This window comes from Erythrolamprus reginae, chromosome 1, assembly GCF_031021105.1.
Source record: "Erythrolamprus reginae isolate rEryReg1 chromosome 1, rEryReg1.hap1, whole genome shotgun sequence".
Classification (NCBI taxonomy): domain Eukaryota; kingdom Metazoa; phylum Chordata; class Lepidosauria; order Squamata; family Dipsadidae; genus Erythrolamprus; species Erythrolamprus reginae.
Genome location: NC_091950.1, coordinates 242,282,527 through 242,298,292, shown reverse-complemented (window position 1 = coordinate 242,298,292; position 15,766 = coordinate 242,282,527). Strand labels below are relative to the sequence as shown.

Here is a 15,766-nt window from a genome sequence, read left to right as displayed (position 1 = left end):
AGGAATTTTTGGCGGTCTCGGCATTTTCCTGCAACCGTTTTTTCACCTATTCCACACTGCGGTGCGGGACGGATGGTTAGGGGGTGTTTCATTCACTGATTAGTTCTAATTGGCTTACCTTTGGTCATTGGGTTGGCAGGTTAGGGGCGGAAATTGGGAGGTGTTAGCAACTGCGTGTTCTCTGTTGGGCATCCTTGGGGATGATTGGCAGATTTCTCTTCAAGGGCTCATGGTGGCTTTTTAACCGGCCTGAGCAATTGGGGAGAAATTGCCTCTGGGTCTCGCCCATTTCAATTGCTTTTCAGGGATTGGATGGCAAGACCTCCTACATGCCTTGCATGGCTGGGATCCAGGTGAGGGCATGGTCCCCTTCACCTGGATCAGCATGGAGCTACGCCCCGAGTTGCCCAGTAAGTTTTTACTGCGTCATTTCCGCCCCAAATGTTTTCAGTTGACCTCTGCAGGTCCATGTTAGGTTGAATTAAATTAATTTTAATTAATTAATAAAAATGACTCAGTTTAAATCCAGCTCTGTGTCTGCGTTGTTATTCCGCCTCTGCTGCAATTCCCCAACCAGCATTTGCTTGCTGGGGAATTCTGGGAGTTGAATTCCAAATATCTTCAAGTTGCCAAGGTTGGGAAACACTGGTCTAAGGTACTCACTGTTAATGGCTAGTCACTGCATGTATGCTCTGCAATGTCTCTGCAATCTCTCTGTGTTGTTGTTATATTGTATATTATAGCTAAAGTGTGTTTAGGATTGATTATCTTTGTTCACTGATTATGTCAAGGACAACTGGTAAGAAAGACTCTGCACTTGGTAATATTTGGATTGTTATTCTGACTTATTATGTGTATGACTTTAGACTGTTTATCTGAATATGTTATTTCTCAAAGTTAATTTTAATTCCAGTTAGTATGTCTGTGTGTTGCTGAGTGGTTATTCACAACTAATCTCAAGCTAAACGTTTCTGTGTGTGCACAATCTTGGTAAACAAGGATTACTATGCTCATGCATTAACAAAATCAGTATGTGCTTTGGAAGTGTGAATGGGGATTATGAAAAGAAATATAGTTTATTACATCACGTTTCATGGACACTGGCTGTGAGCTTCCATGAATGAGAGCTGCAAAATTTGCATTTCTAATAATTGCTTCAAGAGCATAAAACTGAGTCCATTCTTGCACGCCGTTCAAGCCAAGAGGCTTGTTCATGATTGATTTTTTCCTCCACAATAGTAGTCATTTTTAGAACGGAGGCACATTTAACAGGATCATTTAAACATCTAAACAATAAAGATTTTTTAAAAGTTTACGTCAATTTTTTTTAAGCAAGGTTAAAAATCTATGCTCCCTCACCCCACAAAATTGTTGCCATGGGACAAGCAGTGAGGCCTTGGAAAGCTTTTTTTCCTTTTTTTTACTATTTTGGACAACCTGCAAATTGAAGAAAATGCTTCGGAAACCAAAATAATTCCAGAACTGAATGCAAAGGAACACACAAATTGTTATTTAAGATGAAGGTGATGAAATGTTTCACAAAAGGAAATAATGGTGGTGATGGTGGCAATTATTATTATTATTATTATTATTATTATTATTATTATTATTATTATTAATTAGATTTGTATGCCGCCCCTCTCCGAGGACTCACCCCAAAATCTTCTTGAGACGTTAACAATAGCAATAGCACTTAGACTTATATACCTCTTCAAAGTGCTTTTACAGCCCTCTCTAAGCGATTTACAGAATCATCATATTGCCCCAACAATCTGCATCCTCATTTTACCTACCTCGGAAGGATGGACGGCTATGTCAACCTTGAGTCGGTGGTGAGATTTGAACCACTGAACTACAGCTAGCAGTTAGCTGAAGTAGCCTGCAAAGTAGCCTGCACTCTAACCTCTGTGCCACCCTGGCTCAGTTAGCTTTTTTTCCCCTGCATGATAAATGTTTTATATGGCATATTGATTCTGTCATTGCACTCTTGTGCCCATTGTGTAAAATGATGCGGAGCTCATCCTGAAGAATTGATTCTCTGTGTCTGAGTGGCAAGGTCTCTAGACTGCAGGCAAGAGGGTGCCACCACATCCAATCCTTGGAGCCTCCTATTTCACCCTAAAGGCCTGGCATATAGGAGATGATTGAAAGAATGTCTTATCTCCAAGTAGAAGGAGGTATTCGTGTAGAGCAAGGGGAGGGGTAGCATTCTTCACAAAGGTTCTTTCTCGCTGAAAGCACACAAAGCAGTTACAGGAGAAAACACAGAAGACCGAGGGTAATAACTCCAGCTGGCTTCCTGCATAGAAGAACTGCATCCTCCATGCAAATGAGAACTGCAAGAAGGCTGCACTTCCTGGACCTTGATGTCAAAGCGTCTACTATTAACCTGCAGTATAACCTCTTTGCTTGCTTTTTGCAATGCTGGATTTCCTAGCCACCCTCCACGTTGCAAATAAAATAAAATAAAAAAGGCACATTGCTAATACCATACAAGCAGAGAAGTATTTCTAATCTCTGTCTCTTTTTTGTTTTATTTTCCGCTAGCTAAAGGTTTCATTTTGGTTCTCTCTCTTCCTCTCAACAATGCTGGAGTAAAAGCACTTTGTGTAGATGTATACATGTTTCCAAATTTCATTAGTATAGATGTGATATTTTAAAGTTTTAATACGTGATGTTTTAAAGTGAAAAGCTAAGCTATGTAATGAAATGGCTCAGTGTATCAATATGGGTAAATATCACAAATTCTCCATTATTGTATTGGATGGCAGATCCCTTTGGGTTCATTCTCTTGTGCCTCCTAAAAGCTCTCAACCGATGACAACGAGCTGACTTCTTTGGGCTTCAAAGCTAAGCAAACACCAGAGGAACAAAACTATTCCCATAAGTGCTTTTCAGTTTCCATATTGTACTACCGTTTCTAATAATTAAAAATAATTTCCTTGGATTTCAGCTCCCAGCGAGCATGGAGTCCTCTTGTGTCCAACCAATTCAGCGTCAGATTCTGCCTGTTCTTGGCTGAAAAGAATATATATATAATCTCTTCCCGTTACATTAGTGATTCTCAATCTGGGGGTCAAGACCACAACGTGAGGAACTGTATCAAAGGGTCGCGACATTAGAAAGGTTTTTAAAAAATATTTTAAAATTAATTTTTAACAAGTTTAATATACACACAATATAAAACAGTGCATAGTGAAATGTGCCTACCACCCCGACACACACACATACCCCACTACCAATCGGGGGTGTTTCTTATATAATCCACTTTGACCCAAGAGCAATACAGTAATACCTCGTCTTACAAACTTAATTGGTTCCGGAAGTAGGTTCGTAAGACGAAACATTGTTTCCCATAGGAAACAATGTAAAAGTGATTAATGCGTGCAAAGGGGGAAAAAATCGCAAAATGGTGCTCCGCTGGGAGCCACTGCCCGGCTGTCACCTTTTAAAACAGCCGGGGGGCTTCTCGGCATTCTCCCGAATGCCGAACCCTGAACTTCAGGTTCGGGTTCGGGTTCTGGAGGCCACCGAGAAGCACCCAGCTGTTTTAGAAGATTACAGCCGGGCGGAGTGTCGTTTTTGCAATCGCTGGCGGTGTTTTCGGCCGATCTGGAGGCTGGGAAGGAGGTGGGGAATCCCAATGGGGAATTCCATGGCCGGAGCTTTGATGTCATGAAGACGTCCTTCCTGTAGGCCGAAACGTGGCCTCCAGGAAGGACGTCTTCGTGATGTCAAAGCTCCCCCCATGGAATTCCCTATTGGGATTCCCCACCTCCTTTCCAGCCTCAGATTGGCCAAAAATGTTGCACCGATTGCAGAAATGGCGCTTCACCAGGCGGCGCCACCCGGCTGTAACCTTCTGAAACAGCCGGGAGTTTCTCGGCGGCCTCCGGAACCCGAACCCAAACTTCCGGGTTCGGCGTTCAGGAGAACGCCAAGAAGCCCCCCGGCTGTTTCAGAAGGTGACAGCTGGGTGGCAGCACTTCTCGGCGGCCTCCCGAACCCAAAAAGTTCAGGTTCGGGTTCGGGAGAACGCTGAGAAGCCCCCCGGCTGTTTTAAAAGGTGACAGCTGGGCGGCGGCACCCAGCGGAGTGCCATTTTTCAATCTGCGGTGGGTTCGTAAGCCGAAAAAAGTTCGTAAGAAGAGACAAAAAATTTCCGAACCCCAGGTTCGTACCACGAGGGGTTCATATCACGAGGTACCACTGTATATCTATTTACATATTATAGAGTGATTCCAGTTTATTTCTTGTAGCTTGGTCTCAGCATTAGAAAGGTTGAGAAGCACTGTGTTACATGATCATGGATAATGAAGCTGCTACCCTGTGAAAAGGCTTTAATGTCCTGTTAACCAAGTATTTTTCTGTTCTGTTTGGATGACCAAAGGAACGAGTTAAGGAACAAAAGCCAGGGAGTCTGGTATTAAATCTCAAGCGATTCAGTGTTGAGATTTTGATGCTCATCTGCCTTTTTCCCCCTGCCGTTTATCTCCTATTGATAGAAAATACTGTAGTTTGCAACTATAGTTGTCAGTGAAGTAGAATTTCAGTCCGTCCATCCAGCATTATCAATGATGATGGATTGGATATGATTTTTTATTTTATTTTAATCACCCTATACTTCCTTGATTCGGGGTGAAGTCCAGATGACTGAATGGAGCTGAGCATTTACTGGCCAGATGCCCTTCCTGATGCCTATGTGGAGTTCGCAGTGTTATTTCCTCTTCACACCCTGATCTATCATGGCAACCCTCTGAGTGGGAGGCAAGCATCCTCACCTCTAGACCACTGTACTGCTTGATGATGGATACAGTTATAATTTAGCAAAATCCTGAAGATCCTTTCGTTCTGTAAAAAAGGAAAACCAATTATAGCCACAGTGTCAAGGCTGGGTACCAGAACAGTATTCAGGAAAAAATAAACCACACGGCAACTTTACTTTGATTCTTCACTATTCAAAGGTGGCTTTCAAGAATGCTACAACTCAACCTAAATCATTTCTTTGACAATATTTTGGGAAATAAAACTAGTAGCATTCACTACAATTCTAAACGTTTAGCTCCTTTTGCAGGTATTTTTGTTATTGTACTAAAATTTGCAAAGTTTAAGCTAAAGACGCAAGGTAAATAGGTTTCAGTTAATATTTACTATATAACAATAAGATGTTTGGTTCCTTAAGTGTATGATCGTGGATGACCTAAACTTCATTTAATTATGGTATTTTTCGGAGTAAAAAGCACACCTTTTCCCCCCTCTATACACCATCTTATACACCAAATGCAGCAATTTTTGTCCTCTCAAAGGCCCCCCCCCCAACATTCCTTTTTGTGAAAAATGGGCTCATTTTTCCCCAAAAATGGGGCGCACAGAGGTTTTGGGAGTCCTTCAGAGTGCTCCTGTAGGCTACTTAGCTCTTTACGTAGCTCTTTGAAATCATGCTTCATATACACTAGTGCGTCTTATAGTCCAAAAAATGCCAGTAGTTGTTTAGTGGCTGGATACATATTATCCTTAAACAGGGATTAGTTTTATAAGAAAGCCACAAAACCTGTCTCACTAACATCTGAAGACGTTTCCCATTGGGTAAGTAAAGCCCATTTAGGTGTGCAATTGGCTAGTGTAAAATAGCTTAAATGAATGCATATAAAATTCCAGGGGATGAGGAAAGTTTTGAAGGCATGATTAACTTCTTTGAGGAGTTGCAAGGGATTGCAGCCTTTTTCAAACTATGTAGATAGATTTTTGATAAATTTTTGATAACAATTTCTTGTTAACATTTTTTTTAAAAATAGATTATTCTCATTATTAGTCATCTTGCTTGATCTTTAAACAGCATGACCCCATCTTTTCAGAAATTAGATTTCCTATGTCATTAAATAACACAAAAGAGGCTTTCATAATTCTTTGTTTGCTGTGTATAGTTCTGTAGTGTTTCTTATTAGACCACCAAAATGTGAAGTCAGATCTGTTCTTAAGCATTTTGAAAAATAGAAACATTCAAAACACTTAGAATATTAATTATCTTTTAATTTCATTTTACTCCGTATGTCATTTTTTATCTCTGTCCTTATAAGAGTGCATTTAATTTTATCTATCATTTTGTCTTTTGCCACTGGGGAAAATAGGTGGTGCAGACTTTTATATTTTTAAGAAAATATGCTTTAGGTCCATTAGTGCAAAATGGATTGCCTTGATTCCGTTTCTTCTTCTTTGTTTGCAGCTGGACAGTTAGCTGGCAATTCTTCTGTAGAGATGTATCGTCAAGTGCTGTTGTCCGGCTGCCGTTGTGTTGAGTTGGACTGTTGGAAAGGCCGAACTGCTGAAGAGGAGCCAGTCATTACCCATGGATTCACCATGACATCAGAAATATCCTTTAAGGTACATTTGAGAATATCCCTATAAAAATATAATTGCAAAATAGAATATTTATGCACATGTGTATATGCAGAAAATATATTTTGAATGTACATTCTCTGTCTGCAAACAATGCCTTGGAATTCAGAACATGATGTTTTGAAATCCCCTTTACTAATGGCTATCTGTAATTCTTTGTGCTTTTTTCTTCAGCACAATTTGTGTCTATAAAAATGTGCCCTTCTCTCCATTCTTTTCTGCTCTCTACCAATAACTAATGATTTCATGTCATCATCGCCCATTCCTATATACTTGGGATAATAATGGTGTATCTTGTGGATGTTGTTTGTTATTTCTGCGGAATAGAACTAGGAGCCTTGTATCTCATGTAATAGGTCACACTGCAATTTGGTCAAATAATATATACTTTACTTTGAGTGATGGATTTACTTATGAAAAATACATAGACAAACTTTTCAATTCTGAATATAGATATAAATAAATATGATAAAAATATTTAAATAAACAAGTACCAGGATTTCAGCATCTAATACTTCTTTGTTACAGGTAATATCTCTCTGCTTATAAGTACTTATTGTGTATGGTTTGTCTTTGCTTTCAAAGTTTTATTATTTATTTCTAATATCTCTGGATTCTTAATTATACTGAATGCTCCTTCAATTATTTTTTCATAAGATCATAATGTTTATCTTTAGGGAAACTACATGAGTACCCCAGAGTATTTCTAATAAAGATAAATTTGCTAGCCTTTTAAAAACCTTGACAAAATTAAATATGCCCAATACATTTTGATATTACTCCTCCTCAGGGACACTGAAATACAGTATTGTGCAAAAGTGTTAAGCAGTTGTGCAAAAATGCTGTAAATTAAGACTGATTTCAGAAATAGAAGTGTGACAGTTTATTTTTATCAATTAACCTTATGTTAATGAACAGAAGATAAATCCAAATTAATTAATATTTGGTGTGACCACCCTTTGCCATCTAAACAATATAAAATCTTATACTTGGGCAAAATCAGGGGGGGTTTAGGGTTAGAGTCAAGTGTGTGATTAACCAATTTTACAGGTGCTAATTATAAATTTTATTTATTTATTTAGCTTTTCGAACAAGTACAAGATAACAGGAATAAGTATAAATATAAATATGAACACAGTAAATGGGTAAAAATTAATGGAGACAATAAGATAGGGATGGTAGGCATGCTGACCTCTTAGGAAAGGGGTGAGATCGACATTAGACAGTTTAATGTTGAAGTTGTAAGGATTTGAGGATGTAACAACAGAGACAGGGAGTGCATTCCAGGCATTGACCACTCTGTTACTGAAGTCGTATTTTCTGCAATTGAGTTTGGAGCAGTTTACCTTGAGTTTGTATCTATTGTGTGCTCTTGTATTATTGTGGTTGAAGCTGACATAGTCATTGACAGGTAGGATATTGTAGCAGACAATTTTGTGTACTATGCTTAGGTCGTGTAGTTCTAGATTGTCTAAGCCAAAGATTTCAAGCCTGGTAGAGTAGGGTATTCTATTGTGAGTAGAGGAGTGACAACTCTTCTCATGAAATATCTCATGAAATATCTCTGGACTCTCTCGATTGTATTAATATCCGATATACAGTGAGGATTCCAAGCAGATGAACTGTATTCAAGAATTGGCAAAGGTTTTTTATGCTCTAATTTGTAGTGAAGCTTCGCAAGATTGACAACTCTTCATACCTTTTTGGCAATGCTCCAACAGAGAGCTCTGGCACTTAGGTCATTTGAGATGACCACTTCAAGGTCTTTGACTGAGGTCGTATCCCCCCAACTTGTATTTATTGTTCTGATTATACTTTTTATTTGCCAATGTGTAAGACAGCATTTGTTGGTTGAAATTTGGAGTTGCCAATTGTTTGAGCATTCTGACACATAGTCAAGTTTGCTTTGCAAGGCAACAGCATTGTTGTTGGTGTTGAATAGTCGGTGTTGTCGAAAAGTCAGGGGTTTTGTAGGATTAGAGTCAGGTGAGTGATTAACCAATTATACCAAGCAGGTGCTAACAATGATTAATTTCATCTGAAATTTGAAACACAGTCATTAACTGAAACAGCTCTGCAGGAGACTTAAAACTAGGTGAGAACAGCAAACTCTGCAACTAAGGTGAGATTGTAGAAGATAGTTTCATGTCACAGATCATACACCATGGCAAAACTGAGCACAGAAACAAAACAAAAGATAGGTAGGTGTATTGCATCAGCAAAGTGTCTCCCAGGCAAAGATTTCAAAGCAGACAGGGATTTCAAGATGTGCTGTTCAAGCTCTTTTGAAAAAGCACAAAGAAATGAGCAACACTGAAGACCATTGATTCAGTGGTCAACCAAAGGAAATTTAATGCAGCAAATGAAACATGGCTTACTTCCCTTTGATTTCAAAAAATGCCAAATGCCATTAGCACAAAACTGACAGAAATCAGTGGGACCCAGATACACACAACTACTCTCTGGAGAAGTGTGGCCAGAAGCACGTTTATTTTTACGTGAAAGTCATTGACAGGTAGGACCGGTCTGTGCTTGCAGCGCCGCTGTGGCGTCCTTTTTCGTAAAAATAAACATGTTTATTTTTACGTGAAGACCTCCCTTTGAAGGAGCTGGGGAATCCCTCCCACAAAGAGATTCCGGGGGCGGAGCCTTGACGTCACCGGAAGGTTGCTAAGGACGCCATGGAATCCAGGAAGTGATCACCTTGGCGTCCTTAGCAACCTGCTGGTATACGTGACATCAAAGCTCCGCCCCCAGAATCTCTTAGTGGGATTCCCCGTTCGGATTCGGGTTCGATTCAGGTTCGGCCAAATTTTGCGTAAAGTTCATCCGAACTTGCCGAACCCGAACACCGTTGGGTTCGCCCATCACTACTCCTCAGCTCTCATACACTCACACAGTGTCACAGAAAACCTTTCCTGCCAACACAAATTCACGGCAACACACACACACAGAAACATACACACTCACTCTGTACATACCCACCATCTATCCTGCTTGTAAGTTTCCCAGAACTTGCAAGTTCTAGGGAAATTTTCTCATTGACTTTACTTGGGAAGTGAGAAGGAAATCACAAATTGTAGTCATATGAAGTTATTCCTTAATTGTTTGGGAATTTCACTTAACAACTGTAGTGTGAATTGCAGGGATTGCTGTCACTAAATTCAGTTCTGCAACAACATAACGCATCTCTTAGCAATGGAAATGCCAGTCTCAATTACCTTTGTTAAGCAAGAAATCCCAGTAGAGTTATGACACTGGATGAACATGATTTACATCAGATATTATTGGTAAGGCTGAGGTTGTATAGCATCAGCCTATATACTGTACCTAAATTATGCAGATGACGCATGTAAATTATACTGAAGCTTCCTATTATAAACCTGGATCACATAACACATCAATTTTTCTCAGGGAGAAAATTACCTTTAAGAGTAGCAGAAAGGGCAGTCCATATTACATAAAAGAATAGTGCTTGCAAGTCCTGTGGTGTGTTACTGAATATGGATCCTGTGCAAGTGGTAGGCTTTTAAAGATTCATTTGTGCACACATTTTTGGAACAATTAATCAGCAATCTTGACAGAAAATTAGAACAGCATTGCTAGTGATCTGAAGGAAGTGATTTGTCCCTCATTATAATAGATGTATCATCTGAGTCAGTTATCAACTTACACACATAAGAGAAAACCTCGATGCACAGACTAGACACACATTTAAATATGAGACAGCCTCAATCAGGAAAACATAATTGACATTATCTGTTTAAATAATTCAGTGCTAAATCATAAGGCCCACACTGATTACCGTAACCAGTTTTAACATTGGAAGAAGCAATGTTTTGCTCCTCACTTTTATATTACTGTCTCATTAATTGCATACATTGTTGATGATTGTCTGCTATTAGTGGATTTGTATTTCTGACTGCCAAAACAGACTGTAGATTGTCATGTCTCTACCAATCCTTAGGGGGCGCAGAAATGGCGGAAATGTTACTTGCTGTTGATTGGCTGTTGCTAAAGTATATAAGGGCTGTCAAAGCCTGTCACTTCTGTTGTTCTTGTTCTTGTTAGGTTACTGTTCAAATAGAAACATAGAAACATAGAAGACTGACGGCAGAAAAAGACCTCATGGTCCATCTAGTCTGCCCTTATACGATTTCCTGTATTTTATCTTAGGATGGATATATGTTTATCCCAGGCATGTTTAAATTCAGTTACTGTGGATTTACCAACCACGTCTGCTGGAAGTTTGTTCCAAGGATCTACTACTCTTTCAGTAAAATAATATTTTCTCACGTTGCTTTTGATCTTTCCCCCAACTAACTTCAGATTGTGTCCCCTTGTTCTTGTGTTCACTTTCCTATTAAAAACACTTTCCCCCTGAACCTTATTTAACCCTTTGACAATATTTAAATGTTTCGATCATGTCTCCCCTTTTCCTTCTGTCCTCCAGACTATACAGATTGAGTTCATTAAGTCTTTCCTGATGCGTTTTATGCTTAAGATCTTCCACCATTCTTGTAGCCCGTCTTTGGACCCGTTCAATTTTGTCAATATCTTTTTGTAGGTGAGGTCTCCAGAACGGAACACAGTATTCCAAATGTGGTCTCACCAGCGCTCTATATAAGGGGATCACAATCTCCCTCTTCCTGCTTGTTATACCTCTAGCTATGCAGCCAAGCATCCTACTTGCTTTTCCTACTGCCCAACCACACTGCTCACCCATTTTGAGACTGTCAAAAATCACTACTCCTAAATCCTTCTCTTCTGAAGTTTTTGCTAACACAGAACTGCCAATGCAATACTCAGATTGAGGATTCCTTTTCCCCAAGTGCATTATTTTATATTTGGAAACATTAAACTGCAGTTTCCATTGCTTTGACCATTTATTTAGTAAAGCTAAATCATTTACCATATTACAGATGCCTCCAGGAATATCAACCCTATTGCACACTTTAGAGTCATCGGCAAATAGGCAAACCTTCCCTAGCAAACCTTCCCCTATGTCACTCACAAACATATTAAAAAGAATAGGACCCAGAACAGACCCTTGTGGCACACCGCTTGTAACCTGTCTCTGCTCAGAATACTCACCATTAACAATAACTCTCTGATGTCTACGCTTCAGCCAGCTTGAAATCCACTGAACTATCCAGGGATTAAGTCCAATCTTCACTAATTTATCTATCAGCTCTTTATGTGGAACCGTATCAAAGGCTTTGCTGATAAAGTTGTGTTCCTTCAAGCCGTCTGCCTCCTCCTCAGACGTTATTACAGACCTATACTACAGATAGTAACAGAAGCCTGCACTTCGTTTTTCTAAAATCAAATGAGTGGTGAATAGAAATCAGGGGTGAAATGCTCCCGGTTCACTCATGCCTGTCAGTCATTGGAGAGCCATTCACGAAGGGAACATGAGGCCCCACCCACGTTTCTTTTACTCTCTGTGCATGCGCAAAGCATTCTGTGCATGCAGAGAGGGTAAAAAAACCCAAATGGCGATGGGTAGACGGAGCCTTCGTGACTGGCTCTTTGATAACCAAAAGGCACGAGCGAACAAGGAACATTTCAGCCCGATAGATAGAGGTCACAATTACAGCATGCCCAGATTCAGAACACTCTTTCAGGAAATTACCATCTTGTTTTAATTTTCTATCAGAATGGCTGTAGCTTCTTATTTGTTCCCAGTTGTACATGCTCTCCTGATCAGTTGGAGGATGATGAAGATATTGAGGACTCGGATTCAGATAGTGTTTATGAAGTAGTGGGGGGCCCAGGGTTACAGGTAGTAGAACAGGTGGGAGGCCAGCCACAAGATAGGGCTATGAGTTCAGGATCTAGTGAGGGAGAATCAGATGCTCGCTGGGTTAACCCTAAATTCAGAAGGGTCCAGAAACGTAGAGAGCAGAGGTCTGGAAGAAGATATTAAGGAGAGGAATGGGTTAAATATTGTAGTGATGTATTTGGCACATCAAGGGGTCAGTGGAGAAGAAGGGTGGAGTTTCAACGTTGCCGAAAAGAATAATGGATGTGTTTTTGCCACGCTAAAGTAAGCCAAAGTATTTTGTATTGTATTCAGTCAGTGCTGCTGTTTTTTCAAAGTTATTTGGTTAGGAAAATAAATCTTGTTTAAGTGAAGCAGGAAAAGGAATGTGAGAAATGCGGCTAAGAGAGGGATAACGGACCGAGTGCTGTATGGAATGTGTTGAAGTACAGGAGAGCAGAGAAATAAACGGAGTTGCTTTATTCATGAAATGATGCATTTAATAAGAGTTATTTGTAATTACTAAATTTCTACCAGAAACCAGAACAGTTTCCCATTATTGCTAGATTCATTTGTGAATTGTCTGATGGTCATTGTGTTGCTTGGATTCTTGTTAAATTAATTGTAGCTGGTTTTGTTGGTTATTTCTTGCTATTTGCTAAAGTTTTGTGGAATATGCAGGTAATAGGAGAAGTAAAACTTGACTGGGAGGATATTTTCTGCCATGTATGTCACACTGCATTGCACTGCTGCTCCAGTTTGTGGAGCAACCTCATCTTTGACAGTAAAACATACAAAAAAAGTGAAGCCCAGCAGAGCAGTGTTCCCTCTTGATGTTTGGATGGATTCCTTGTTTTATCCAGCAGCTTTCTTTCAACAGAAATCTCTCTTTGGCTTGCCATGCATGCACAGAAATGAAACAAAAGTCAGAAAAGTGGCATCTAGAAACCAGGCATTCTTTGGATGCGATTCCTATGTAGGCTTCTTTCTTGGCAGCGTTGTATAACCAAGAGAGAGAAAGAGAGAGGGTGTTTTAATTTAGTAATTGGCAATTTTTAAACATATATTTTAATCTCAGAATGCTTCTGAAAATGCTAGCGTTAGAGAGTCGTGCACATCCCACACATGAATTGGGAGATTTTGTTCCTCTCTAATTATTTTATTTTATTTTACTTCTTTCAGTGGAAATGATGAAGAATGTCAGGATATTTTGACTTACACTTATTGTACCTTAAATGCCACATGCATGAATGTCCCTTTCAAAATAATGCTGCCAATTTGCTATTTAATTTGACATTTCCTGATTTAGTAAGGAGCAAAGTAAAAGAGAAGTAATCTGTTAGTAGGCAGGGGAAACAATTTTGAAATACCCGTGTCTGAGGTCAGAGCCATTAATCAGCATACTTCTTGGTGGCCCATGTAATAGCTTGCTTTGACTGTCATTTTTCTGACAAGTAGATTTGACATGTGCAGAGACACAAAGCTAGTGCAAAGCTTAAGTTATGTAATTTGATTTTTTTATATTCTTCCTTGATTTCATAACTGTGGAACATGATGATAAATGTGTTCCCCTCTGAACATTTCCTTGTAAAACATATTTGTGTTTGATCTAGATTAGCTTGTTTAATATTGTCAAATTCATTTTTCAATTTGAAAAAGGTGAATATTGTATACTTTAGCTTTTCCAGGAAGGTTCGTGTTAGAAAGCCTTACAATTAGTAGCAGCCCTTTAAATACCATTTACCCTTCTTTATCTGATGGTTAGTTATGTTAAAAGAATCCCTTTCAAAATTTATATACTATTGATTTTCTTTATTATATTGATACCCTGTCTTTATATTGCACCGGAAAATTATAATGAAAGCATTTTAGTTTAAACTTTAGTGCATTTGTTAAAATTAATGCATTGGTACCAATTAAAAGTTTTTCAGACAGATAATACAGAGTTCTTCAGGAATTGGGCAGTATGATATTTAATCAATAAATAAAATTAATAAATACTAGATGAGAAGCGAAAGCCAAACTTTTTGGTTTTGCATTGCCTTGTGTTGTTTCAGTGTCTGTGATCTGGAGGAACAGACTTTCCACTTATGGAATGTACAGTATATACCATATATATGTGTATATACCTCTTTTTTGTCCTTAAAATTTCTCTACGGTAAATTAAAAACTTCCTCTATTCTCTCCTCTTAGCCAATAAGTGGATATGTAATTATCTAATACATTTAATAAAACAAGCTTTTTGAAGTAATTTTTTGTGCAAAAATAGCAGCTTGATTGTTTTCCTGTGTAATTATGTTGGATTATACAACATATTTTTATTACTAAATGTTTAGATTTCTATGCTGCCTTTTAGCCAAGGCAATTTGTAACTGATTTTTAAAAGCATGGTAAGGTAAACATGGCAAATGTGTAAATCTTCATGATTTTTCATCACAATTATCACTATGTAAGAAAACGTGGACTTCAGTGCTCCAATGAATGTATCAATAATCCAATAACTTTATATCAAGCTGCATAGTCTGTCCACAGTTCTATATCAAAGTTTAAGACACTCCTGGGTAAGGAGAAAGTAGGTTTTTTTATATGAATGGTTTTAAATACTTCCCACTTAGATGAACCATTTAAAAAAAACAGGTAAGTAAAATTGTAAGGAGACAAGGCAATCTTTAACCTAAATCAGCTTTTACAGAAACAGTCTCTCTTTCAGCTAAATCCTACTCTTTTTTTCACACTTTTTTTATTCCCTTAAAAAGTAAATCTATGGGAGGCTGGGGTCGGATAGGGAGAATTCTTAATAATGGAAAAGTCTTCTCATGCACCCCTCCCCCCAAAGCACCAGTTAGCAGGTTAAGTAAAATCACTCTGTGAGGTTAAGTTAGATTAACATGGCTTATCCCAACCTGTAAATTTTTCAAGCTTGTTTCTGGTTGCACTCGGTGATACGAATGGCTTCAGGTTGGGATAAACAAATCAGGGTAGAAGTATCCTAAAAAGCTTTTTGACCTTTCTTTGGATCAACTGCTGAGGTTTCTTCCTTGTGCTACAACTTATTTTGTCCTTGCACATTGAATACATCACTAAGTAGATTCATACAAATACTACCAGCTGTAGTATCTGGGTTTATATAGCCAAAATGAAGCAAGTTGCAGTTTAACACACATTAGTTTTCTTTTGATGTGTCAGATACTCAAGGATTTATTAAACTCAGATATAAGTCTAAAGAGTGGCAATTTAATAGTACTGAAAGGAAGTCTTCCTTTCAAATGCAATAAAGGTTACCTGGCAATAGTAACCATTTTATTATGCAAAATATCTAAAAGTGAAGCTTTAGGAATACTGTTGTGACTCCTGTGAACACACATTTCTAAATACAAACTGTTAGAATATTCATGACTGGGAGAGCCAATGTTAACAAGGTGAGCCAATGAATAGGCATAGCAACTAAGTCAACCAATGAGAACTAAACACATCTGAGTCTGTGCAGAAACTGAAAAGCTTAGGGCTGAGCGCGGCTCACTCCACTCTGCATTCTCTGTCCATTCTGTACTCTTCCACTCTGAACTCTGCTGAAATGAAACTAACTGTTCTCCGCCGTCTGTAACT

The 15,766-nt window shown here is 38.7% G+C and overlaps 1 protein-coding gene across 7 annotated transcripts in view; it reads left to right on the top strand.

Moving 5' to 3' along the window:
* Positions 1 to 15,766, top strand: part of PLCB1 (phospholipase C beta 1) — a 535,828-nt gene that overhangs the window by 387,549 nt on the left and 132,513 nt on the right. For all 7 annotated transcript variants that reach the window (XR_011557370.1, XR_011557371.1, XR_011557369.1 and 4 more), the window contains exon 11: positions 6,224 to 6,381. Coding sequence is in view for 4 of the 7 variants with exons in the window: in XM_070732668.1 (XP_070588769.1) it covers positions 6,224 to 6,381 (158 nt within the window). In the remaining 3 variants the exon portion in view is untranslated. The remainder of the gene's footprint in view (positions 1 to 6,223; positions 6,382 to 15,766) is intronic.